This window comes from Carcharodon carcharias, chromosome 1 (assembly GCF_017639515.1).
Source record: "Carcharodon carcharias isolate sCarCar2 chromosome 1, sCarCar2.pri, whole genome shotgun sequence".
Lineage (NCBI taxonomy): Eukaryota > Metazoa > Chordata > Chondrichthyes > Lamniformes > Lamnidae > Carcharodon > Carcharodon carcharias.
Window position 1 is genome coordinate 215,956,286 of NC_054467.1, and position 26,456 is coordinate 215,982,741.

Consider the following 26,456-nt stretch of genomic DNA (forward strand, 5'->3'; position numbering starts at 1 on the left):
AATGCTGATGGGAGTAGTTTATAGGCTCCCGAACAATAGTTATACTGTTGAACAAGGCATTAAACAAGAAATTATTGGAGCATATAACAATAGCAATATCATAATCATGAGTGACTCGAATCTTCATATAGATTGGACCAATCAACTTGGCAAAGGTGGTCTAGATGAGTTTGTAGAATGTTTTTGTGACAGTTTCCAAGAGCAATATGTTATGGAACCATTTAGCAATAAAGCTATTTTAGATCTCGTATTGTGTAATGAGGCAGGGCTAATTAATAATGTCAGAGTAAAAGATCTGCTGGGAACCAGCAATCATAATACAACTCAATTACAAATTAAGTTTGAAAATGACGTTGTCAATCACAAACAAGGATCTTAAATTTACAAAGCCAATTACAGAGCTATGAGGGAGAACTGGCTAAAATTGATTGGGTAAATTGACTAAAAAGAATGACTAAATAAATAGTGGGAAACATTTAACAAAACAATTCAAAATATTCAACAAAAATATATTCTCTTGAAATAAAAACTGGGCAAGGAAGATCAATCTGTGGCTTACTCAGAAGTTTAAGGATGGTATTGGAATAAAAGAAGAGACTTATAAGGTTACAAAGAATAGTAGCAAGTCTGAAGATTGGGATTGTTTTAGAAATCAGCAGAGGACCACCAAAAAGTTGATAGGAAGGGGGAAAAAAGCATATAAAAGCAAACTACCCAGGAATATAAATACAGATTTTAAGAGCTTTTACAAGTGTATGAAAAGGAAAAGAGTAGCTGAAGTAAACATTGATCCTTCAGAAACAGAGAAAGGAGAAATTATTCAGGGGAATGATAAAATGGCAGACATTAAACAAATATTGTGTGTCTGTCTTCTCAGTAGAAAACACATGTTGCTTACCAGTAATTGAGGATAACTTAAGTGCTAAAAAGTGAGAAAATTAAGGAAATTAATATCAGCAGAAAAAGGGAGAAAATTAAGAGACTAAAATATGACAAATCTCCAGGACCTGATAGGGTTCTAAAAGAGATAGCTGCAGAGATAGTAGATGCTCTAGTTATGATTTTCCAAAATTCCCTGGATTCTAGAATAGTGTCAGCAGATTGGAAGTTAGCAAATATAACACATTCAATAAAGAATGGAGAGAGTATACAGGGGACTACCACCAGTTAGCCTGACATTAGTCATTGGGAAAATGCTGGAATCTATTAATACGGTAGTCTTGACAAAATCATAGTATGATTAGACAAAGTCAACATGAAAGGGAAATCACGTTTGACAAATATATTGATTTTATTTTAGGCTGTAACGAGTAGATAAATGGGAACCAATAGATGTAGTATATCTGGATTACCAAAAGGCACATGGTAAGGTGCCACCACAAAAGGATAAAAGGTAAGTTAAGTGCTCATGGAATTGGTGGAAAAATATTAGTATGGATAGAGGATTGGTAAACTGCTAGGAAGGAAAGAGTAGGCATAAATGGAGCACTCTCAAGTTGGTAGGCTAGAATTGTTATATTCATTCACGGGATGTGGGATTCCCTGGCTGGGCCAGCATTTATTGCCTATCCCTAGTTGCCCTTGAGGTGGTGGTGGTGAGCTGCCTTCTTGAACCGCTGCAGTCTATCCGGTGTAGGTACACCCATAGTGCTGTTAAGAAGGAAGTTCCAGGGTTTTGACCCAGCAACAGCGAAGGAATGGCGATAAATTTCCATGACAGGATGGTGAGTGATTTGGAGGGGAACTTGCAGTCGGTGCTGTTCCCATATAACTGCTGCCCTCGTCCTTCTAAATGGTAATGGTGGTGGTTTGGAAGGTGCTGTCTAAGGAACCTTGGTGAATTCCTGCAGTGCATCTTGTAGATGGTACACACTGCTGCTACTGTGCATCAATGGTGGAAGGAGTAAATGGTTGTGGGTGTGGTGCCAATCAAGCGGGCTGTTTTGTCCTGGATGGTGTCAAGCTTCTTGAGTGTTGTGGGAGCTGCACTCATCCTGGCAGGTGCAGAGCATTCCATCACACTCCTGATTTGTGCCTTGTAGATGGTGGACAGGCTTTGGGGAGTCAGGAGATAAGTTACTCGTCGCAGGATTCCTAGCCTTTGACTTGCTCTTGAAGCCACAATATTTATATGGCTAGTCCAGTTAAGTTTCTAGTCAATGGTAGCCCACAGGGCATTGATAGTGGAAGATTCAATAATGGTTATGCCATTGAACGTCAAGAGGCAATAGTGGGATTCTCTCTAATTGGAGATGGTCATTGTCTGACATTTGTGTGGCGTGAATGTTACTTGCCACATGTCAGCCCAAGCCTAGGTATTGTCCAGATCTTGCTGCATTTGGACATGGACTGCTTCAGTATCTGAGGAGTCGCAAATGGTGCTGAACATTGTACAAGCATTAGCGTACATCCCCACTTCTGACCTTATGATGGAAGGAAGATCATTGATGAAGCAGCTGAAGATGGGTGGGCCTAGGACACAATCCTCAGGAACTCCTGCACTGAGGTCCTGGAGCTGAGATGACTGACCTCCAACAACCACAACATCTTCCCTTGTGCTAGCTATGACTCCAACCAGCGGGGAATTTTCCCTCTGATTCCCATTGACTTTGCTGGGACTCCTTAATGCCACACCCAGTCAAATGCTGCCTTGATGTCAAGGGCAGTCACTCTCACCTCACCTCGGGAGTTCAGGTCTTTTGTCCATGTTTGAACCAAGGCAGTAATGAGATCAGGAGCTGAGTGGCCCTGGTGGAGCCCAAACTGGGCATCAGTGAGCAAGTTTTTGCTAAGGAAGCTAGCTGAGTAGGTGCAGTGTTGTAGCTGTACTGGAACAGCTTGGCTAGGAGTGTGGCAAGTTATGGAGCACAAGTCTTCAGTACTATTGCCGGAATATTGTCAGGGCCCATTGTCTTTGCATATCCAGTGCCTTCAGCCGTTTCTTGATATCACACGGAGTGAAAAGACTTGGCTGAAGACTGGCACCTGTGATGCTGGGGACCTCTGAAGAAGACCGAGATGGATCATCCACTCGGCACATCTGCCTGAAGATTGTTGCAAATGCTTCAGCTTTATCTTTTGCACTGATGTGTTGGGGCCTCCTTCATTGAGGATGGGGATATTTGTGGACCCTTCTCCTCCAGTGAGTTGTTTAATTGTCCACCAACATTCATGACAGGATGTGGCAGGACTGCAGAGCTTAGATCTGATCCGTTGCTTGTGGGATCACTTAGCTGTCTATCACTTGCTGCACTTGCTATTTGTCAATCAAGCAGTCCTGTGTTATAGCTTCACCAGGTAGCCACCTCATTTTTATGTATGCATGGTGCTGCTCCTGGCATGCTCTCCAGCACTCTTCATTGAACCAGGGTTGATTCCCTGGCTTGATGGTAACGATAGAGTGGGTGATAAGTCGGGCCATGAGGTTACAGATTGTGTTCAAGTACAATTCTGCTGCTGCGTTGGCCCACAGTGCCTCATGTGTGCTCAGTCTTGATTTCCTAGATCTGTTCAAAATATATCCCATTTTGCAAGATGGTAGTGCCACACAAGATGGTGGTTATCCTCAATGTGAAGGCAGGACTTCAGCATCACCACGACTGTGCAGTAGTCACTCCTACCAATACCATCATGGACAAATGCATCTGCAGCAGGCAGGGTTGCAAGGATGAGGTCAAGTATTTTTTTCCCTCTTGTTGATTCCCTCACCACCTGCCGCAGACCCAGTCTAGCAGCTATGTCCTGAAGGACTTAGCCAGCTTGGTCAGTAGTGGTGCTACCGAGCCACTCTTGGTGATGAACATTGAAGTCCCTCACCCAGAATACTTTCTGCACCCTTGCCACCCTCAGCGCTTCCTCGAAGTGGCGTTCAACATGGAGGAGCACTATTTCGTCAGCTTAGGGAGGGCGGTACGTGGCAATCAGTGGGAGGTTTCCTTGCCAATGTTTGACCCGATGCCATGAAACTTCAAGGGGTCCGGAGTTGAGGTTGAGGATTCGTAGGGCAACTCCCTCCCGACTGTATACCACTGTGCTGTCACTTCTGCTGAGTCTGTCCTGCCGGTGGGACAGAACATACCCAGGATGGTGATGTTGTTGTCTGGGACATTATCTGTAAGACATGATTACGTGAGGATGACTATGTCAAGCTGTTGCTTGACTGGTCTGTAAGACAGCTTTCCCAATTTTGGCACTCGTCCCCAGATTTGAGTAAGGAGGATTGTTAGGGTCGACAGGGCTGAGTTTGGCATTGTCGCTTCCGGTGCCTAGGTCGATGCCAGGTGGTCTGTCCGGTTTCATTCTTTTTTTGAAACTTTGTAGCGGTTTGATACAACTGAGTGGCTTGCTAGGCCATTTCAGGATTACTGGAGTGCTGCAAAGATTAGTGCTAGGACCTCAGCTATTTGCAATCTATATTAAAGACTTAGATACATTATCCTCTGTTTCTTTGTCTAAGTTGGCTGATGATACAAAGCTAGGTGGAAATCTGAGTTGTGACGATACAGGGAAGATGCAAAAAAATACACACAAGTTAAGTGAGTGGCAATAAGATGGCAGATAAAATATAATCTGTGGAATTGTAAGGTTATTTGGTATTGAATGTTCTGTTCCTATCTATTGCGTTCTTGTGTGCATAAATTTCTGGAACGAAACCAGTTATTGCTGTGTGGGCAAGTCTGTGCTTCACTTCAGAATAAATATTTATCTCACCTTACACAAAGTGGGCATATGTCACATTTCAGTAGAAAGTACCACAAGTTCTGTTTTACGAATCCTTGGTCATGTTCTTGTCTAACAAGATTAGTCAAAAAGAGGTGCGTTCCAGATCATAAGATCTACTATGGAAGTGAACTTTGTTGCTGAATGCCAAAGAGTACCTAGCATTAAAATCTCTAAAGCTGTGTCAACCATACATAAAAGCAATTATCAAGACCATGCTTAAGAATTATTCATTTTTATAATTTCTCCCCAGTTCTAGGTTTTTCACATATAAGTATCCTCTTTCAACATCAAGATAAATAGAATTTATAGTGTTGACTCCATGATTAACAGGCAGGAAGTACAACTGAAGTAGAAGCAAAATAGGCAACGTTTATGCAGGGTGGCTCATTACTTGAAAGTGAAGTTTGCAAAATCTAGCCAATTTAACGTAAGTAGTCTTGACTAGTTGAACTTAATGGACTCAAGCCTACAAACATTTGGATGACAGGAAGATCAACTTCTTTGAAGTCAAACCTTTAGAGTTAACAATCAGCAAAGGCTTTACTTTGCAGGAATACCAATCATTGAAGGTTCTCAATGAGTAAAAAATGATTCTGCAATAACTTCAAACATCTAAAAGTTTTACATTAAAAATTCTGGAATACTTCTTAAAATGTATTCTTTCATGACGTGTGGGCATCACTGGCTAGGGCACCATTTATTGCCCACCCTAATTGCCCTTGAGGAGGTGGTAGTGAGCTGCCTGTTTGAACCCGTGCAATCCATGTAGTGTAGGTACATTCACAGTGCTGTTAGGAAGGGAGTTGCAGGATTTTGATCTAGCAACAGTGAAGGAATAATGATATAGTCTCAAGTCAGAATGGTGTGTGGCTAGGAGGGGAACTTGCAAGTGGTGGCGTTCCCACCCATACATCACAATATGGCAATGATATAAGATGGTCACAAGGTAGTGTACTGAGCTCTAAACTGGAACTGAATCCAAAAAAACATCCTTCCACAATGCAACAAAGGGTGCAAATCTCATTCTGAAGATTTGAAATTGAGAAATTAAAGTGTGACAACAGTGCAATAATATAATGTCAAGGGCAAATGATAGGAAGCTCAGTTCTGAACCAGAAATAGATGTATTCCATTCTCTAAAATGATTAGCCTTAATAAATGCTCCCAAAAATCAAGCAAGTTAAAATATTATATAAAATAAAGTTGCTTACTGAAATCAATTTATTTGAACAAAATATTGCTTACGGATTTATCTTTCCTGTCCAATACATTATACAGTAAAGGAGGAATGGAATTCTCAATGGCTTTGCCAACATTACTGCGGAATGATTCACTGGCTGGTAAACAACTGTTGGAAAAATACAAAGAAAAAATGTTTCTTAATTTTCCATAATCGCCAAATATTGCATCTTCTCACTGCAATAAACTTTGCCAAAGGACAGCACTTAGCATAATTTCAAAAACCAAATAAGAAATGCTTTAACATGAACAAATTGAATCCTTCCATACATATGTACCTGGATTTAGAATTAAGTAAGCACAATATTAATTACCACAATAAGTAGCTTAAAAAGAGAACCTCACATATTGTTGCTAATAATTAAGTTATTACTTTAAGAAACAGCTAGTGCAGAGGTCTATTGGACCTGCACTCTAACATATTATTGGTATTCCTCATTGCAATAATCTGTATCACCTAGAAACTTTAATAGAATGAAAAATATCTGGGTAGATTCAATTCATTAAATAAATCTCCTGTGATTGCTCTTAGTTAATCAAACATCACAGCCATTGAATTATAGAGGCTGAGTGAGCCGAATTTTGATTATTAACTGGTGTTTTGGAATTTGATTGGTATTTCAGGCATTAATTACCACAACTCTGTTATTCTGTGAAAACAGTCAGTGTCTTTTAATATATTTAATTTTAACCCATTACCATTCTTAACACTGAGAGTATGCAGCAAAATAATATGCAAAATGCACAAATTAGAAATATGCATTTGGCATAGAGCAGAACTCGGGTGGGGAAACCTTATATCCTAATACATCTGCATGGTCAAGAGTAGTGAGGTGGGAGCAGTCTTGTGCTTCACCAGAAAATGGGGATAATAGTGGGCTTTGAATATTATTGAAGGAGATGGTCCTGAGCTTTGTTAGTATTAGACAATGATCCTAGGCAGAAGTGCTTCTCAAATTTAAAAGCAATGAATCATTTCATCTAACATCATTCTGTAGGAGGAATGTAGGGTTTTTGCAAAACTGTGGCAGGCAAGCCCAAGTTTTGGCACAAAAGGCATTAAATGTGAAATTTGAATCTGGGAGATTTTTTTTACTGTATCAGCAAGGATGGGACAAGGCATGACCCTGAGTGGAGGAATCCAATTGGGAAGCACTGGGATTTAAATTCAAAGGGATCACAACAAACATGGAATTTAGTATTTTCTCATAAATTCCTGGATGTGAATCTCTGTGGCTACCTCTCTCCCTCAAATACAAACACACCTAGTGAGAAAACTCTAAAAACTTAAGAAAAATTCTGCAGATGCTGAAAATGTGAAACAAAATCAGAAAAGGCCATCAACCTGAATTGTTAACTTTATTTCTCTCGGAGCTAAATTAAAAAGCAGAACCTCCAAGGTAATAATCTCAGGATTGCTACCTGAGCCATGGGCAAACTGGCATAGGGTAAATAAAGTCAAGAGTTAAATGCGTGGCTCAGAGATTAGTGTGGGAGGAATGGGCTTTAGTTCATAGGGCACTGGCACCAATACTGGGGTACAAAGGAGCAGCTCCAGTGGGATGGCCTTCACTTGAGCCGTGCTGGGACCAGTGTCCTGGCGAACTGAACAACTAAATAGAGGGGGGAAGATTCTGGAAAGAAGATATGCAGGCTTACAATGCAAAAGGACATGGCAGTATTGCAGGACAGCTATTTAGGTAATGATACCCAGAGTGTGTCAGGAAGGGACAGAGTGCACAACATGAAAAAACAGCAGCAGATAGGGTCAAAAGGGGAAAAATGGTGAACAGGCAAAATTAGTGGTCCTCTATTTAAATGCACAAGGCATTTGAAACAAAATAATTAATGGGACAAATAAATAAGGGTAATCATAAAGGAATGAGGGCAGAGTTGGCTGGAATGGACTGGGAGAGGGGTTTAGCAAAAGACAGTTGATAATTTGGTCAAATTTAGCATTCAGTTTTAAAATGAGAAACTTGGGTTGGATACAACTTTGCTAAACTTAAATGAGGATAATTACAAAGGAATGAGGGCAGAGTTGGCTGGAGGGGACTGGGAAAGCAGGCTAGCAGAAAAGACGGTTGATGAACAATGGCAGACGTTTAAGAAAATAGTTCATGACTCTCAACAAAGGTATAAGTGAGGAAGAAGGATTCAAGGAAGGGGATAAACCAACCATGGCTAACCAAGGAAGCTAAGGACAGTATCAAATTGAAAGAAAAAACATACAATGTGGCAAAGATTCGTGGTAAGCCAGAGGATTGGGAAAGTTTTAAAAATGAACAAAATATGACCAAAAAAATAATGAAGAGGGAGAAAATAAACTTTGAGGATAAACTGGCAAGTAATATAAAAATGGACAGCAAGAGCTTCTTTAAATATATTAAAAGGAAGAGAGAGGCCAAAGTGAACATAGACCCCTTAGAGAATGAAGCTGGGGAAATAATAATGGGAAACCAGGAAATGGCAATGGAGTTGAATAAATACTTTGCATCAATTTTCATGGCGATAGGATTCCAAAAGTATTAAATAATCAAGGGGCAAAAGTCGGCGGGAGGAAATAAATACAATAATTATCACTAGAGAAAAAGTACTAGGAAAACTAAATGGGCTAAAAGCTGCTAAATCCCCTGGACTTGATGGGTTGCATCCTAGGATATTAAAAGAAGTAGCTACACAAATGATGGATGCACTGGTAGTAATCTTCCAAGAATCCTTAGATTCTGGAAAAGTCCCAGGGGATTGGAGAACGGCTAATGTAACACCCTTATTCAAAAAGGGAGGGAGACAAAAAAAAACAGGTAACTGCAGGCCAGTTAGCTGAACAGCTATCTTTGGGAAAATGTTGGAGTCTATTATAAAGGATGTAATAGCAGAGCATTAAGAAATGCATAATCTAATCAAGCAGAGTCAGCATGGCTTCATGAAGGGGAAATCATGCCTGATAAATTTATTAGAATTCTTTGAGGAGGTAACAAGCAGGATAGATGAAGGGGAACCAGTAAATGTAATATATTTGGATTTCCAAAAGGCATTCGATAAGGTACCGCACATAAGGCTACTTAAGAAGATAAGAGCTGTTGGGGGTAGTATATCAGCATGGATAGAGGATTGGATAACTAATAGAAAACACGGAGTTGAAATAAGGGGGGCATTTTTAGGATGGCAACTTGCAACTAGTGGAGTGTCACAGGGGCCTCAATTATTTACAATACATGTTAATGACTTATATGATGGAAGTGAATGTACTGTCACCAAGTTTGCAGATGACACAAAAATAGATGGGAAGACAAGTGATAAGGATGACACAAGGAGTCTACAAAGGAATATAGACAGATGAAGTGAGTGTGCAAAAACTTGGCAGATGGAATATAATATGGGAAAATGTGAGGTTATACATTTTGGCAGGAAGAATAGAGGGGTTGGATATTTTTTAAAATGGAGAGAGACTGCAGAAGGCTGCTGCACACAGGGATTTGGGAGTTCTCGTGCATGAATCCCAAGAAAGCTAACATCAAAGTTCAACAGGTAATAGGGAAGGCAAATGGAATGTTGGCCTTTATTTCAAAGGGAATGGAGGATTAAAATAAGGAAGTCTTGCTAAAACTATACAAGGCACTACTTAGATCACACCTAGGATACTGTGAGTAGTTTTGGTCCCCTTATCCAAGGAAAGATATACTGGCATTGGAGGCAGTCCAGAGAAGGTTCACTAGGTTGATCCCAAGTATGGAGGGATTTCTTTATGAGAATAGTTGAGTAGGTTGGGCCTGTACTCATTGGTGTTTAGGAGAATGAGAGGCGACCTTATTAAAACATAAGGTTGTTAGGGGGCTTGACAGGTTAGATGATGAGAGGTTGTTTCATCTTGTGGGAGAGTCTAGGACCAGAGAGCATAATTTCAGAATAAGGGCTCACCCATTTAAAACAGAGATAAGGAGGAATTTCTTCTCAGAGGATCGTTAATCCGTGTAATTTGTTACCACAAAGGGCCGTAGAGGCTGGGTCGTTAAGTATATTCAAGGCTGAGATAGACATATTTTTAATCAGTAAGGGAATCAGAGGTTTTGGGGAAAAGGCAGGAAAATGGAGTTGAGGATTATCAGATCAGCCATGATCTCATTGAATGGCCTAATTCTGCCCCTATGTCTTATGATCTTTTATGGTCAGCTGATCTGCTTAGTATTGCCAGCATTTTATGTTTTTAATTGAAGAATAATTAACCTTTGTACATACCATCACTGAAATATAACAGGCAATTAGACCTATTCAAATTTAATTCACTTATTCTGTTTAAAAAAAGAACTCAAATTAAGATGATGAAACACAGTTTGTTTCTGTCTCATCACACTAATTCACACATAGCACTGATTAGAATGTTAATATTTTCTGTCAACCTAGCATGCAATACACAGGACCTAATTTGAATCATGTTCACTCACTTGCCTTCCCTCAGCTTTGTATTTAACATATTTCACCAATCAGAACGTTAAAATTAGCTAACCAACAGGTGATAATCAGCTGCTAATTATAAGCACAATCATCAGATAAACACACATTAGGAGTTGGTACCTTTATACAATTTGGAAAGTGTAGGAAATAAAACAGCAATGAAAAAGAACTCCAACTGATTATTAATCAACATTCAACATTTGGGGGAAATGGCGGAGCGGTGCTAAAATCATTGGACTTGTAATCCAGAGGCCTAGCCTAATGCTCTGAGGACTTGGATTCAAATCCCATCACGGCAGCTAGTGGAATATATATTTAATTGATAAATCTGGAAACTATCATCAGTTGTTGTTAAAACCTATCTGGTTCACTAAAGCCCTTTAGGGAAGGAAATCTGCTATCCTTACCTAGTCTGGCCTACATGTGACTCCAGACCCTCATAAGAACATATGTGGAGTAGGCCATTCGGCCCCTCAACGTGGCTGATTCTGAACTGCCCTCTGAAATAGCCGAGCAGGCCACTCAGTTCAAGGGCAATCAGAGATGGGTAACAAATACTGACCTTGCCAGCAACACCCACCCCATGCAAGAAAAGAAAAAAAAATTGACAAATATATTCAAACTTAAGACAAATACCTCGCTGGTAGTCGGTAAGTGAAGCTACTTCCATCTTCTGTCCAAATGACAACCTTGTCGGCATCAACAAATTCACCCCCAGTCCAAGACTGATCACCATCACTGGACACTGAGCATAACAAAGAAAAATCTCCAGCATCAAACACCTGAAAGAGATAGCAAAGAAATGAATCCTACCTACAGAATTAAGTGCAAATTCCGTAGTATTTGGATGGATTAAAAATATTTTAAAATTCTTGCTTTATATTTAAAAGCTTGATCACATAACTTTAATTCTTCCACAAAATCATGAATAAAAATCTTACCCTCCAATATTTGGAGCAAACCACCAGCAGGGATTGCTGTGTATATGTGCAAAATGAAATGCTTTGACAGTTTAGGCAGTAAATGGGCTTGGATTCTTCTTCAAATATTGGCTCAGTTTCCTATAAATTAGAAAAAGCAGATGAAGCATTTCTGTGCTTGTCACAGTTCTGATCCAAAATTAGAGGAAGTAATGCACTGCAATTAATTATTAATGTTGCAAAGAAAACAGATGTTTAACGATCAATAATCCAAGCTAACAGCATAAAGGCCAACACTCAATCACCTATTGTTACATGCATAATACTTTTCTCATTCAATAACTGAGCTAGGAAAACTAAACATATAAAGCAATCCCACATTTTCAAATACCCCTGTCAATTCATTCGCACTTTGATCAGTGCCTGATTCCACTGTGACCTCTTAGGATGACAACCTTTAAAGAGGAATTAAGTCAATATTCCCAAGAAGTCTGAACCTTGCCTATACAAGGAATTCAACTTCGCACCTGAGGCAGGTACTTAACTTCCAATGCTGAGCCTGTCTTGGCCGAATGTATATATATGCTTTTAAGGAGAACTCCAAGACCATTAAACAAGCAATTTCTAAAACTCTGTTTATTCATCTTACTAAAAATGTTGAGATCAGGTTTCCGACTGTGAAACACAAGATCAGTTTGGACTGAGAATCACAAAACTTTCATACCCTTCCAGTAATTTGATTGATCTTTGAGAATCATAGGAATGCATGCTCTCAATATTCCTCAGACAATCTGAATTGTTCCATTTTTAGGACAGAACATTACTTGAAGCTACTACCAAAAATGTTTGCGACCTTCTTGTCACTCCGGAGTGGACTTCTCCATTGTCCTGTTTGCTAGCTTCCCATTCTCCTACCTCTATAAACTCTAACTTGTTCAAACATCCACCTCAGTAACTGCACTCTGTTACATTAAGTCTTTTAACCATCATTCTGTCCTCAATGATCTACATTGAATTTAAATCCTCATTTTCATCTTCAAGTACATCTAGCCCTTGTCCCACCAACCTATGCAATCTCCTCTGCTTATTATGTCCTCTCCAACATTCTTGGATCCAGTGCTATAGTACCTTTGTCTGCGTTCAGAGATTGTTGGTTCAAACCCTGCTCCAGGATTTCAATAGATAATCTAGATCGATACTTCGATGTAATAGTTAGGGAGTGCTGCATCGTCAGAAGTGTCACCTTTCACGTAAGGTATTGAATGAGCCCAATCAGCTTGTTCAGATTATGCAATAGATCCCATGAAAGGTGCCAACAAGAGCAGAGAGTTCTCTGGAAGTTCTGACCAACAATCAAGAACACAAGAATTAGGAGCAGGAGTATACCATTCAGCCCCTTGAGCCTGCTCCACCATTCAATAAGATCATGGCTGACCAGATTGAGGCTTCAATTCCACTTTCCTGTATGCTCCCCAGAACCCTTGACTCCCTTGTCGATCAATCAACATTACGAATTCAACAAATACTGTTTGTTGACCATTCAACTCAATGCTGTAGGTGGGTCCTTGGCAGTACACTTCAGAATATATTGTGGATGTGAAAGGTTCTATATATCTATGCTACTGTTATCTCCATATCAGAGCTATCTACACCATTAACATTTCTTTATGCTCTTAAAATTTTCTTTCTTCAGTGTTCAGCTAACTTGGTGTTAAACTCTGGCAGCAATTATCATACATGACATAACCGAATGTTTGAATAAAGAAATAATCTGGCCTTAACTCTCATTAAGATTCTGGCAATAATTCTAAATGGGACCAACAAATCAAAATATATTTTCATTATTTATTCTCTAAAGCTCTCTGGTAATTTTGAAAGCTTTTTTTTTTTGGATTTCCACTTAATCTTCTCTACTGGAGTGAATACATTCCTAGCTTTTCACGTATCTCATCCAAAGTGCACCCTCTTTCCTTCATATCATCCTAGTAAATCTGTATCATAACAAGCTGTGTAAAAAAGTTGCTTAGCTCTCCTCTGGTTCTTTCATCAATTATCTTAAATTTTTTTCCATGGGTTACTGACCCTGCCCATCGGTGCCAACAGGTTCTCCTTACTTGTTCTATCAAAACCCTTCAAAATTTTGAGGATCTCCTGTAGATTCTCTCTTCAACCTTCTCTACTCAAAGGAAAAGCATCCTAGCTTCTCTATTCTCTCCATATACCTGAAACCCCTCATTCCTGGTATCATTCTGATTCTTGAAGAAATATTTTAAGATCAGATCACAATATAGGGTCTTACCCGGAAGCATTCATGTAAATGCCAAGGCTGGAGACTTAAAAACAAGTTTTAGTTTTATATGTATGCAAACTCCAAAGCAACAGCAGACAACACATTGGTAATTAGGCATAGTCTATGAGGGATCATAGGCTCCTCTCTCCATCAGAGACACACAACTAGTTTCTAGCTTGAGAGGCACCAACCCACATCAAGCGTGGGACAAGGCAGGAGCCAGGCCTCCATGAACTACCATAACATGTTCATAATACCCAACATATTATGGAATATGCACTGCCAGGTTATACCACAACCTTATAGGTAAACCAGAGGGTAAACTTGATATGGAAAGTACAATAAATGCTTTGAACAAAAGCAAACAAATAAGATATGTACACTTGAAAATGCAATAACCTTTAATTATAAATAAGGAAAGGGTTAGGATCCAGAAATTTCGCAGTCCAGTCTATTTGGTATTCGGAAACCAGTTGGAATCTCAAGTTTAGGGCTGTGTTAACATCAGAGTTATTCATAGTGTCTGTACCAGTGCAGGTTAGATGTGAAACTTCTGACCATAACAAAACTTGCTGGTTTACAAAAATACACTATCCAAACACTTAAAGTCATACCTGCATTCGATTGATTTCAGCAGTAATTATCCACACCTTCAAAATTCCAGTTAATGAAACAGCTACCACTGTATCCTCTGAGAATAGAAAAGTAGCAAATTGCTGATCATTTAGTGATCATTTAATGGAAACCGTTCAGCTAAAGGTCATGCATGTTGGTATGATTTGCATTGCACCTTATTTATATTACAGAGCTGCCTCTGAAGCCAGTCCTGTAACAAAATACAAATGAGAGCGCATTCTTCCACAGGCATATATCATTTTGTCACTTCCTAGGGCAAACTGCCACCAGCAACTCAATAGCCATCCCCAGGTGCCATGTTTTTCTGGCTGCAAGTGAATGAGCTTGCAGCCTAATACAGGCCACATTTTAATATTGTAGATCTGTTAGACCATGACAATAGAAAAAAGTCCTTATTCAGAATAATAAAGTCACAAAAGCATAACCTGATCAATTTTACACATGCACAATTCTTTGTTCCTGCCAGTATTCTAATTCCACTGCACAGTATAAACAGAGAATGGAATAGAAACAGCCAATGAAACTGGTTCCACCAACAGAGAATGCATTTATCATCAACAATGGAAAATAACTAGCTTTGAACTAGAGAGGCCAACTCAACTCAGAAGGGAAATGCAAAGTATTAAACACAGTAACCATCTACTCCCATATATCAGAAACAGCATAGTACTGAACAAGTCTGGCAATTAAGGAAGCAGTAGCATTGTGGTTATATTAATGGATAAGTAATCCAGGTGCCTGGATTAACAATCTGGAGATGCAAATTCAAATCCCACCATGGGAGCTGAGAAATTTAAACTCCGGTAATAAATAAAATTTGGAGTAAAAAGCTAGTCTTAATAATGGTGACCATGTAACTAACATTTTGTCATAAAAAAACTTGCTGTCCTTAGTGTGTCTGGCCTGTATGTGACTTCAGGCCTACAGCAATGTGGTTGACTTTTGACTGCCCTTTTCAATGACTAGCAAGTCACTCAGTTAAAAGAAATTAGGGATGGGCAATAAATGCTGGCCTTGCCAGCACTGTCCATGTCTCACAAATGATTTTTTTTTTAAATCAGTAGACAGTTGCACTTTCAGCTCAGTGCTACCACAAATATTTAAAATACTTTTTGAGGATGGAAAAGCAATGAAAGAATATTTAGTTTGTCTAAATTGTGACTAGCTATAAAGGTCTACTTTTACACAGTTGTTTCATGAGGCACCAGGACTTCACAATATTCAATGACCATGAGAGAATCAGATCTAATGAAGATGCTGGTAATACAAAACAGCCTGGTTAATTTGGACAATTTTAAAATGTTACTCTACAACCTGGGGCACATTTGCTCAGAAATGGTATTTAACTCCTAGAAAGCCGGGGGTGCGGGGGGTGGCAGTTCTGGAGGGAGGCTACGTAGGCTTACAAAGCAAAAGGATTTGGCAACGTTACAGGGCAGCTACTTAGGTAATGATACCCAGTGTGTGACAGGAAGGGACAGACAAACATAAAAGAAAGCAGCAAATAAGGTCAAAGGGGGAAAAATGGTAAAAAGGCAAAGTTAATGGCACTTTACTTGATTGCACACAGTATTTGGAACAAAATAAATGAATTAACTGCACAAAAAGAGGTTAATGGATATGATCTTATAGCCATTACAAGGTTACAAGGAGATCAAAGCTGGGAACTAAATACTCAGGGGTATGTGACTTTTCAAAAGGACAGGCAGGAAAGAAAGGGCAGTGGGGGAGCTCTGTTAGTACGAGATGGAATGATCTTGGATTGGAAGATGTAGAATCCATATGGGCAGAGATAAGAAATAGCAAGGGGAAGACGACACTGGTGGGAGTCGTCTATAGGCCCCCTAACAGTAGCTATAGTATAGGACAGAGAATAAATCAGGAGATAATGAGGGCATGTAAAAAAGGCAGTACATTACTCATGAGCGGCTTTAATCTTCATGTAGGTTGGAAAAATCAAATTAGCAGAGGTAGACACGAGCAAGAGTTCATAGAGTATATTTGGGACAGTTTCTTCGAACAATATGTTGTGGACCCAACCAGGGATCAGGCTATTCTGCATCTGGTAATGTGTAATGGGGCAGGTTTAAATAATCTCAGAGCAAAAGATCCCCTAGGAATCAGTGACCATAATATGGTAGAATTTAGCATTCAGTTTTAGAGTGAGAAACTTGGGTTGGAAAGAACATTGTAAAACTTAAATAAGGGTAATTACAAAGGAATGAGGGCAGAGTTGGCTGAAGGGGACTGGGAAAGGAATTTAGCAGAAAATGCGGTTGATGAACAATGGCAGACGTTTAAGAAAATAGTTCAAGACTCTCAACAAAGATATATCCCAGTGAGGAAGAAGGATTCTAGGAAAGGGATAAACCAACCATGGTTAACCAAGGAAATTAAGGATAATACCAAAGTGAAAGAAAAAACATGCAATGTTGCAAAGATTGATGGTGAAACATAGAATTGGGAAAGTTTTAAAGAGCAACAAAAGGTGGCCAAAAAAATAATGAAGAGGGAGAAAATAAACTTTGAGGGTAAACTAGCAAGTAATATAAAAATGGGTAGCAAGTGCTTCCTTAAATATATAAAAAGAGAGAGGCCAAAGTCAACATGGGCCCCATGGAGAATGAGGCTGGGGAAATAATAATGGGGAACCAGGAAATGGCAGAGGAGTTGATCAAATACTTTGCATCAGTCTTCATGGTAGAAGACACTAATAGAGTTCCAAAAATGCTAAATAGGTAAGGGACAAAAGTGGTGGGGGGAGGAAATAAATATAATAACTATCACTAGAGAAAAAGTACTAGGGAAACTAATGGGGCTAAAGGCCAATAAGTTCCCTGGACCTGATGGGTTGCATCCTAAGATATTAAAGGAAATAGCTACACAATCAGTGGATGCGCTAGTAGTAATCTTCCAAGAATCATTAGATTCTGGAAAAGTCCCAGAAGATTGGAAAACGGACAATGTAATGCCCTCATTCAAAGAGGGAGGGAGACAAAAAACAGGTGCCCATAGGCCAGTTAGCTTAACATCCGTCATTGGGAAAATGTTAGTCTATTATAAAGGATGTAATAGCAGAGCATTCAGAAATGCATAATAATCAAGCAGAGTCAGCATAGCTTCACGAAGGGGAAATCATGCCTGACAAAGTTATTAGAATTCTTTGAGGTGGTAACAAGCAGGATAGATTAAAGGGGAACCAGAAGATGTAATGTATTTGGTTTTCCAAAAGGCGTTCGATAAGGTACTGCACATAAAGCTACTTCATAAGATAAGAGCCCATGGTGTTGGGGGGGTAATATATTAGCATGGATAGAGGATTGGCTAACTAAGAGAAGACAGAGAGTTGGGATAAGGGTGGCATTTTCGGGATGGCAACCTGTAACTAGTGGAGTGCCACAGGGATCACTGCTGGGGCCTCAATTATTTGTAATATATATTAATGACTTAGATGAGGAAAGTGAATGTACTATCACCAAGTTTGCGGATGACACAAAAATAGGTGGGGAGGCAAGTGGTGAGGGTGACACAAAGTCTTCAGAGGGATATCGACAGATTAAGTGAGTGGGCAAAAACTTAGCAAATGGAATATAATGTGGGAAAATGTGAGGTTATGCACTTTGGTAGGAAGAATAGAAGAGCTGGATATTATTTAAATAGAGAAAGACTGAAGAAAGTTGCAGCGCAGAGGGATTTGGGAGTCCTTGTGCATGAATCTCAAAAAGCAAACATACAAGTTCAGAAGGTAATAGGGAAGGCAAATTTAATGTTGGCCTTTATTTCAAAGGGAATGGAGTATAAAAATAGGGAAGTCTTGCTAAAACTACACAAGGCACTAGTTGAGCTACACATAGGACACTGAGCAATTTTGGTCCCCTTATCTAAGGAAAGATATACTGGCTTTGGAGGTAGTCCAAAAAAGGTTCACTATGTCAATCCCAGGTACGGAGGGATTTTCTTATGAGGAGAAGTTGAGTAGGTTGGGCCTGTAAATTGGTGTTTAGAAGAATGAGGCGCAACATTATTGAGAATTATATGATTCTTAGGGGGTTTGACAGGGTAGATGCTGAGAGGTTGTTTCCTTTTGTTGGAGAGTCTAGAACCAGAGGGCATAATCTCAGAGTAAGGGATCACCCATTTAAGACAAAGATGTGGAGGAATTTATTCTCTCAGAGGATAATGAATCTGTGGAATTCTTTACCTCAAAGAGCCGTGGAGGCTGGGTCATTAAGAATATTCAAGGCTGAGATAAACAGGTTTTTAATCAGTAAGGGAATCAAGGGTTATGGGGAAAAGGCAGGAAAGTGGAGTTGAGGATTATCAGATCAGTCATGATTTCATTGAATGGTGAAGCAGACTTGATGGGCCAAATGGCCTACTTCTGCTCCAACGTCTTATGCTCTTACCTAGGTGTTACAAATTATATTTTTTTTCCAAAACTACACATCATCTCAGCTTCAGTATCATCATTCACTCTCATTTGCGGACTTTGTACTCCTTACAAATCTAACGGCCTAACATCTAATTAAACCTGGGAATCACAACCTAGAATCCTTTGTACTGATAGAAGTTACTACAATTTTACCCATGCCACCAGATCGATTTAACCAACTTAACGGAAAGTAACTAGAAAATAATTTAGTGAGACAAGACATGATTTTAAACCAATAAACTAGTTTATTTTACATAATATACAGGAATAAATAGAACAAAATTTTCAGAGTCTGTAACACTTAGCTTGCTTCCTTTTCTACAATATATTTTAAAAATGTAACCGTATCATTTTTCAAGTCAATTTTCAAGTCATCAAAATCCAAGGTGACTGACCACATCTTTCACTGTTGCAAGTAACATGTGGTCACAACCTTCTGTGATGTCTCTCTGTCAGGGGGAGTTTCCTTGTGCCCTGCCTTACATCTGTTTGTGCAGATGTTTTCTAATTTAATTAGCCAATAATGATAATCCCATCAACTATGAAGAACGGAGACCATCTTTATGGTTGGCCCAAGACACCACTCATTGGTCTGTTTTATCGAATTGAGGTTTCCCTCCTCAATTATTTTAAAGCTACAGAAACTTGTGTAAATAAATAACTTTGGAGCTGGCCCTTCTCTCTTTGGTTGCTAATTAAGATTTCAAATTGCTTCCATCCTTCAACTGACGGTTAAGTCAAAAATGCAGCATTTTCCAAACAAGAAATATCATAACTTGAAACCAATGCTCAGGGAATACTCGTAAAACCCAAAATGCTACACCATTTCTACAATCTCGGCAATGATTTTGGAACTAAAGAAGCTTAAATGGCCAATGATTTTTCTGGGGGGTTGGGTGGGGAACAGTTGCCAAGAAGACGACATATATATTTGCCACAAAGAATATAAATAATGGATGACTATTACTCATTAAGATCATTCAAAAGTATCTCTATAACAAATTTTTAAAATTCTAATTATAGCTTCAATATAACTTGAAAAAAATCTCAATGCAGGTTCACAAAATTAAGTCCTCACCTTGTGTTCTCAGTGAACGTATAACGCTCACTGAACTAATCCAATCAGGAGAGATCTTGGACACCAGAGAATAATGGACCTCCAGGCTAATGGCATCAACTACAAGGATTTCTGGGTAATGTCCATAGCACAGTAGTCTTCCCTCTCGTTGAGTTCCAATGCTGAACTGATAAAACTATTTTTGATACAATATTAGAATGGGAAAATTAAAAACCATACTCCTATCTCTTTTTTAAATATTGCCAATGTTCTCATTTCCCAAATCAGTGCCCATCTTTCACGCAACGTCTAGTTTGAATCCCTCTAGTTAGGTTTCCTTATAACCACAGACTTAACTCGCTTAAGCCTTAAGTGTTCTGCAGCCTTTGACATGGTTGACTACACCACCTTCCTCCAACTCACCTCTTTATTGCCTAGTTCAGCAGAAGTACCCACCACTTGGTTCCCTCTCACCAATCTGATTCCAACCCCATCACTTCCAGCAATTGTTTCTCCTTTCATGTCAATGCCATTACCTCCGGTGTAGTTGTAGGAATGAGCCACTGAACCCTTGGAGGTGTCTTGCCATTCAATTACATCATGGCTGATCTACAATCTCAACTCGATTTATCTGTGTTTATTCCATAACCTCTTGATATACTTAATTAACAAAAATCAATTGATGATAGTCTTGAAAATATCAACTGATCAAGCATACAGCCTTATTGGAAACAAATTTCATTTCTCCACTACACGTGAAATTTGTGATGAAACTTTACTTCTCGATTTTAAAATTGTCATCTTCATGTCCAACTCCTTCATGGTCTTGTCTCACCCTATTGCTACCACCTTCTCCAGCCCTACAACTTTCCAAAAACTCAGAGTTCCTCCAACTCTGTCCTTTTGTGCATCCCTTAGTCAATGTTTGGCGTGCCTCCAGCCATTTAGGCTCTAAGTTCTTGAATTCCCAGCCTAAAATTCTCTACCATTCCTTCATCCTACAACAACCTATTCAAAACCCATCGCTGCAACCAAACTTGTAGTCAGTGCCAATTTTTGACTGCATAACCTGCTGTCAAGCACATTGGAGAATTTTCTCACTGGAGATGATTGTTTCTCAGTTCTCAAAAGAACAATCCTTGGCTCTTTTTCCTCATCTACATGTTGCCCATTGGCAATATCATGTGCACTTCCGAGCTCAGTTTCCACATGTACACTGACGACACCCCACTCTACCTCACCCTCAGTTTTCTCAACTCCTCCACTGCCTCTGTCCTGTTTGACCGACATCCAGATATCTTTGGCCTCCACCACAAACTCCATACTCACATCACTAACTACAGCTGCCTCCCAGGGAATTGTCTCAAATTGAACCATACAGCTCACAGCCTCAGAGTCCACTTGGGTCCAGCTGTAGTCCACGAAGGCTACCCATTTCCACTTCTGTAATATCGCAAGTTTCCCATTTGTATTTGCCCATTTGCTGTCAAAGTTCTGATTTATGCTTTTGTCACCTCTAGACTCGACTATTTCACTGTATCCTGGCCAGGCTGCCCAGTCCCAATCCAATTCCACTTGTACCCTATCCCATGGTCTCCATCTGTACAAAATGACTCTATAATCCTAAGTGCCCAAGTTGTCCAAGGAATCACACTAAAAATATATACTTGGTGTTCAACCTAGCTATGAGAGACAGTGCTCCTGAGCAACTTACACACTACTCTGCTCCCAAGTCACTCAAGACCTGATTTGGAAAGTAATGCAATCAATTTTACATTATGGGAGAGTGGTTTCTGTTTCACCAGAATACAAAACACAGAAATGGGACAGAACTAACTCACATTCCAGAATTTTTCTTAAAGTACAAGTAAAAGCTTATAAGGGTTCCAGCAAATTCATGTATACTCACTTGTATGCCAGTATGAGTGCAGGCCAGTTTAGTAAATTCAATGCATCTGCCATCACTCACATCCCAAAGGCACATCTCTCTGCAAGAATTTTTTTGAATGAGCAAAAAATTTAGATCATGTTGTAAATGTAACTAAACATATTTTAGTTTGAGCAATAAAAAGGTCTTGAATAATGCAGAAGTCCCATCAACAGGGGTCCACAATATGTTAGGAGATAACTCATTTATCTTAGTTTGCAAGACAAAGTCAAGGCCTCCATACTTTAGGTAAGCACAGACATAAGGGCGACTTGATCGAAGTTTACAAGATGATGAAGGGATTGCGTTTGCTTAGATAAATTGTTTCAATGGAATTGATTTGGGAGGATCGGGGGTTACACTCTCAAGTTATGTATGGGCAGAATTAAACTGAATGTTAAGAGGTTCCTCCCCACCTGCTCCATGCAGAAAATAGTGAATCTGTTTAATAGATTGCTAGCTCACGAGGTGAACACTTATTTAATGAATTCCTTCAAACGAAAGCTGGATCCGTTTCTCACCCTAGCGCTCCAGGCAAACTGCCTGGAGCAGATATCTTCCAATGGAAGAGGTAGCTACCTAGTAATATTAAGCAGAGCCAGAGAGGTTTCCTGGATTATTTTTCGATCTAATAATGGAGTTGAAAAGAAATTTTCCACCTGGATATTTCCCCCAATTGGTCTTGGTTTTCCACCACTCCCAGGACATCACATACCTTTCAGGTGTGGTGAGGGCACAGGGCATCACAACTGTATGGGATAGGCCAAAACATGCAACTCATAAATTCTTAGAAGGTGGAAAAAGGTTATTACATCGAGGTCATCTGTTCCTTTTATGGAGTTCAACCAGCTTATCATAACTCTCAATTCTGCCTCCAAAAGTACATCTAATTGTCACAGTCATTTATACAATTCACCTCTGGCCTTTGATAACCTACTACATATCACCACTATTCTTTGGTTTGAACAAGTTCCATTTGGCTTTTTGTCACTCAAACTTATCAATTTTCAAAACTTATGTTGTCTGGTCTGAAACCTTGGCCATAGTGAACAATTTGTTTGGATCATTTTCATCAGTTCCTTTCATAATCTTGAAAGCTTCTATTACCTTTGATTTTCTTTTCCAAAGAGAACAACCTTTAACCTTATTACTTGAGTTCCTGAATGCCAGAATTGTTCGTTATTCACCTCTACCTCACAAGGGCAAAGGTATTCTTCCATGGTTAGGAAACTAGCACCATTTAAAATTGTTAAATTCAATACAAAACAATTGTAGCTGTTGGTCACAGCCCTTTCACAGAAGCACAAGCTCTGTCAATTGCATTCTAGCATTTTTTATCAGGGCTGAAAACATTGTTTGTCACTGCAGCATGGCATTGTGCTAACGATCTTTTGTTCCAGAAGTACTGCAGGATGCTTATTTCAACAGAAGTTCACATCAACTGATTGTTGAAAACATCTTAACTGAGTACAGTGGAACCTTTTAAAATTAAGCAGCAACAATGTTACCTTCATAATTTAAAGCAGAGGTGGAGAACCTTTTACTTATCAAGGGCCACTCACATATCGGCAAAATCAGCAACGGGCCACACATGGAAAAAAATTCATTAAATTGGTTTTTAAGAGAGAATACAGAATTAATCAACTCACCCATTGCTTTGATGTGATGGCTGAATTTGCTTTTCCTTAATCAATAGCACAGCTTCTGTGTCTCAATCACAGCACTCCTGAAATTTAGTTCAACTTTTTGCTTGCTTTCCTTTTCATTCTTTCTCCGTCTCCTTTCCCACATTGTCTGTGTGTATCTCTCCTTTCCCACTCTGTCCCAAGTGTTCCGCTCCCTTTCTTACCCACCCCGGGTTACTCACAATTCACCGGCATTCAGCAGCTTCCCCTTCCTGCCCTGCACTCTTGCTCCTGGATCTCGGGCCTCGCTCTCCCCCAACAGTCTGGGTCTTGGGCGACTGCAGCCAAGGCTCAGGCATCAGAACATGGCAGTGGCTGGCCCGAGCACAGCACGCTGCAAGGTGGAGCCAGATTTTGAAATTTCCCTGCTGGCCAGATGAAAAGGTGCAACAGGCTAGATCTGGCTCCCGGGCCAGAGATTCCCCACCCATGATTTAAGTGTATAAATGTACTAAGGCTAACAAAAGGTTAAGGATTCACCAAAGTCTTTGAGCTTTCACATTAGCAAGCTTGAAACCATCCCAGCACCTGTACATTTTCTTCCAAAGCATGTCATGTCTCCATAGAGACAGTCATCTTTTAAGGATCTTGAAGATTTTTGAACAATACATATCCATTTTCCTGAGTTTTCCTTCCCCATTTTGGCTTCTAATATAAAAATAATGTACTTTTTGTCACAGTATAAATATTTTTGAAATTATTGAATACTCTTTTAAAAACCTAGAATTACCTAATGGATTAAAGACAGCCTTGCCTAACAGAATTGCCACTATACAAGTTTTGGCACAAACTCCGGGGTTCCCATTTTTCTATCTTACTCACCCACTTTCAGATGCACTGACGACATACTGTTTGTCACTGCTGGCATTAGCTTTAGAAAGGCAAGTGATGGATGATGTGTGGCCAAACAGTAAGGCCCTCGGTATGATCTATTTATATACACAGCATAAAAATATAAGAAATGATTAGTGCATTATTTCCACAGTAGACAATACTATTCCTACTTATAGCCAAGTTTTGAGTGGTTGTTAACCCTATTAACAGTCAATATGTTTGACTGTAAAGTTTGAGTGTGTAAAGTAATAATAAAGTAAGTAAAATATTTTAGGTTAGACTTGCAATAAGCCCTTGAGTTGTTTTTCCAAACTAATAATGCTTCATTTCTGTAAATTAAGCTTTAAGTACTTTGGGTTTCATGTTAAACAAACACAAAAAAGGTCTCCCCTACTCTCTCACTTCCTTTGAATGGTTATCAAATGTTTAACTAGATTATAGAAAATGCACAACATCCAAAAATTTTGGGCATTTATATTACCTTCAATGAGTCTTACTTTTAAAAAAAAACTTAGTAAAACAATGTAAGCGAAGGGAGGCAATGGCACAGTTGTGTTGTTGCTGGACTAGTAATTCAGAGACCAAGGGTAATACTCCAGGGACCTGGGCTCAAAGCTTGCCACAGCAGATGCTGGCATTTGAATTCAATAAAAATCTGGAATTCAAAGTCTAATGACGACCATGGAACCATTGTTGATTTTTGTAAAAACCCATCTGGTTGTCTAATGTCTCTTAAGGGAAGGAAATCTGTCTTCCTTACCTGGTCTGATCTACATGTGACTCCGGACCCAGAGCAATGTGGTTGACTCTAAAATACCCTCTGAAATGGCCAGGCAAGCCACTCAGCTGAATCAAATTGCTACAAAGTTACAAAAAAGGAATGAAACTGGACGGACCAACTGGCATCGGCCTAGGCACCAGAACCAACAATGGCAATCTCAGCCCTGTTAACCCTGCAAAGTCCTCCTTCCTAACATCTGGGGGCTACTGCTGAAATTGGGAGAGCTGTTTCACAGACTAGTAAAGCACCATTCTGACACAGTCATCCTCACGGAATCATAACTTACAATGCTCCAGACTCCACTGGGTATGTCCTGTCCCACCGGCAGGGTAGACCCAGCAGAGGTGGCAGTACAATGGCATACAGTCAGGAGGGAGTTGCCTGGGGAGTCCTCAACATCGACTCTGAATCTCATGAAGTTTCATGGCATCAGGTCAAACATGGGCAAGGAAACCTTCTGCTGATTACCACATACCGCCCTCTCAGCTGATGAATCAGCACTTCTCCATGTTGGACACGACTTGAAGGAAGCACCAAGGGTGGCAAGGGCACAGAAAGTACTCTGGGTGAGGGGCCTCAATGTCCATCACCAACAGTAGCTCGGTAGCTGACCTAGCCGGTCAAGTCCTAAATGACATAGCTGCTAGGCTGGGTCTGCGGTGGTGAGGGAACCAACAAGAGGGAAAAACACACTTGACTTCATCCTCACCAACCTGCCTGCCGCAGATACATCTGTCCATGACATTATCTGTAAGAGTGACCACGGCACAGTCAATGTGGAGGCGTAGTCCTACCTCCACAATGAGGATAGCCTCCATCGCATTATGTGGCAGTGGGATAGATTTCAAACAGATCTAGCAACTCAAGACTGGGCATTCATGAAGCGCTGTGAACCATCCGCAGCAGCAGAATTGTACTCGAAAACAATCTGTAAACCCGGCATATCCCCCATTCTACCATTTCCATCAAGTTAGGGGGTCAACCCTGGTTCAATAAAGAATGCAGGAGGGCATACCAGGAGCAACACCAGGCATACATAAAAATGAGGTGTCAACCTGGTGCAGCTATTACACAGGACTACTTACATGCCAAACAGCATAAGCAGCAAGTGAAAGACAGGGCTAAGCGATCCCACAACCAACGGATGAGATCTAAGCTCTGCAGTCCTGCCACATCCAGTCGTGAATGGCGGTGGACTATTAAACGGTGCACTGGAGGAGGCGGCTCCACAAATATCCCCATCCTCAATGATGGAGGAATCCAACACATCAGTGCAAAAGATAAGGCTGAAGCAGTTGCTACAATCTTCAGCCAGAAGTGCTGAATGGATGATCAATTGTGGCTTCCTCCGGAGGTCCCCAGCATCACAAATGCCAGTCTTTACCCAATTCAATTCACTCCACGTGATATCAAGAAAAGGCTGAAGGCACTGGATAATGCAAAGGCTATGGGCCCTGTCAACATTCTGGCAATATTAC

General features: G+C 40.0%; 1 protein-coding gene across 5 annotated transcripts in view; it reads right to left on the reverse strand.

Annotated features, from left to right (window-relative positions):
* LOC121280757 (WD repeat-containing protein 7) overlaps positions 1 to 26,456 on the reverse strand; it is a 767,874-nt gene that overhangs the window by 655,423 nt on the left and 85,995 nt on the right. For all 5 annotated transcript variants that reach the window (XM_041192924.1, XM_041192931.1, XM_041192938.1 and 2 more), the window contains exons 4-10: positions 24,186 to 24,292; positions 21,661 to 21,739; positions 19,773 to 19,947; positions 14,241 to 14,317; positions 11,358 to 11,477; positions 11,053 to 11,198; positions 5,968 to 6,070 (exon numbers count right to left, since the gene is read on the reverse strand). In XM_041192924.1, coding sequence (XP_041048858.1) covers positions 5,968 to 6,070; positions 11,053 to 11,198; positions 11,358 to 11,477; positions 14,241 to 14,317; positions 19,773 to 19,947; positions 21,661 to 21,739; positions 24,186 to 24,292 — 807 coding nt within the window. The remainder of the gene's footprint in view (positions 1 to 5,967; positions 6,071 to 11,052; positions 11,199 to 11,357; positions 11,478 to 14,240; positions 14,318 to 19,772; positions 19,948 to 21,660; positions 21,740 to 24,185; positions 24,293 to 26,456) is intronic.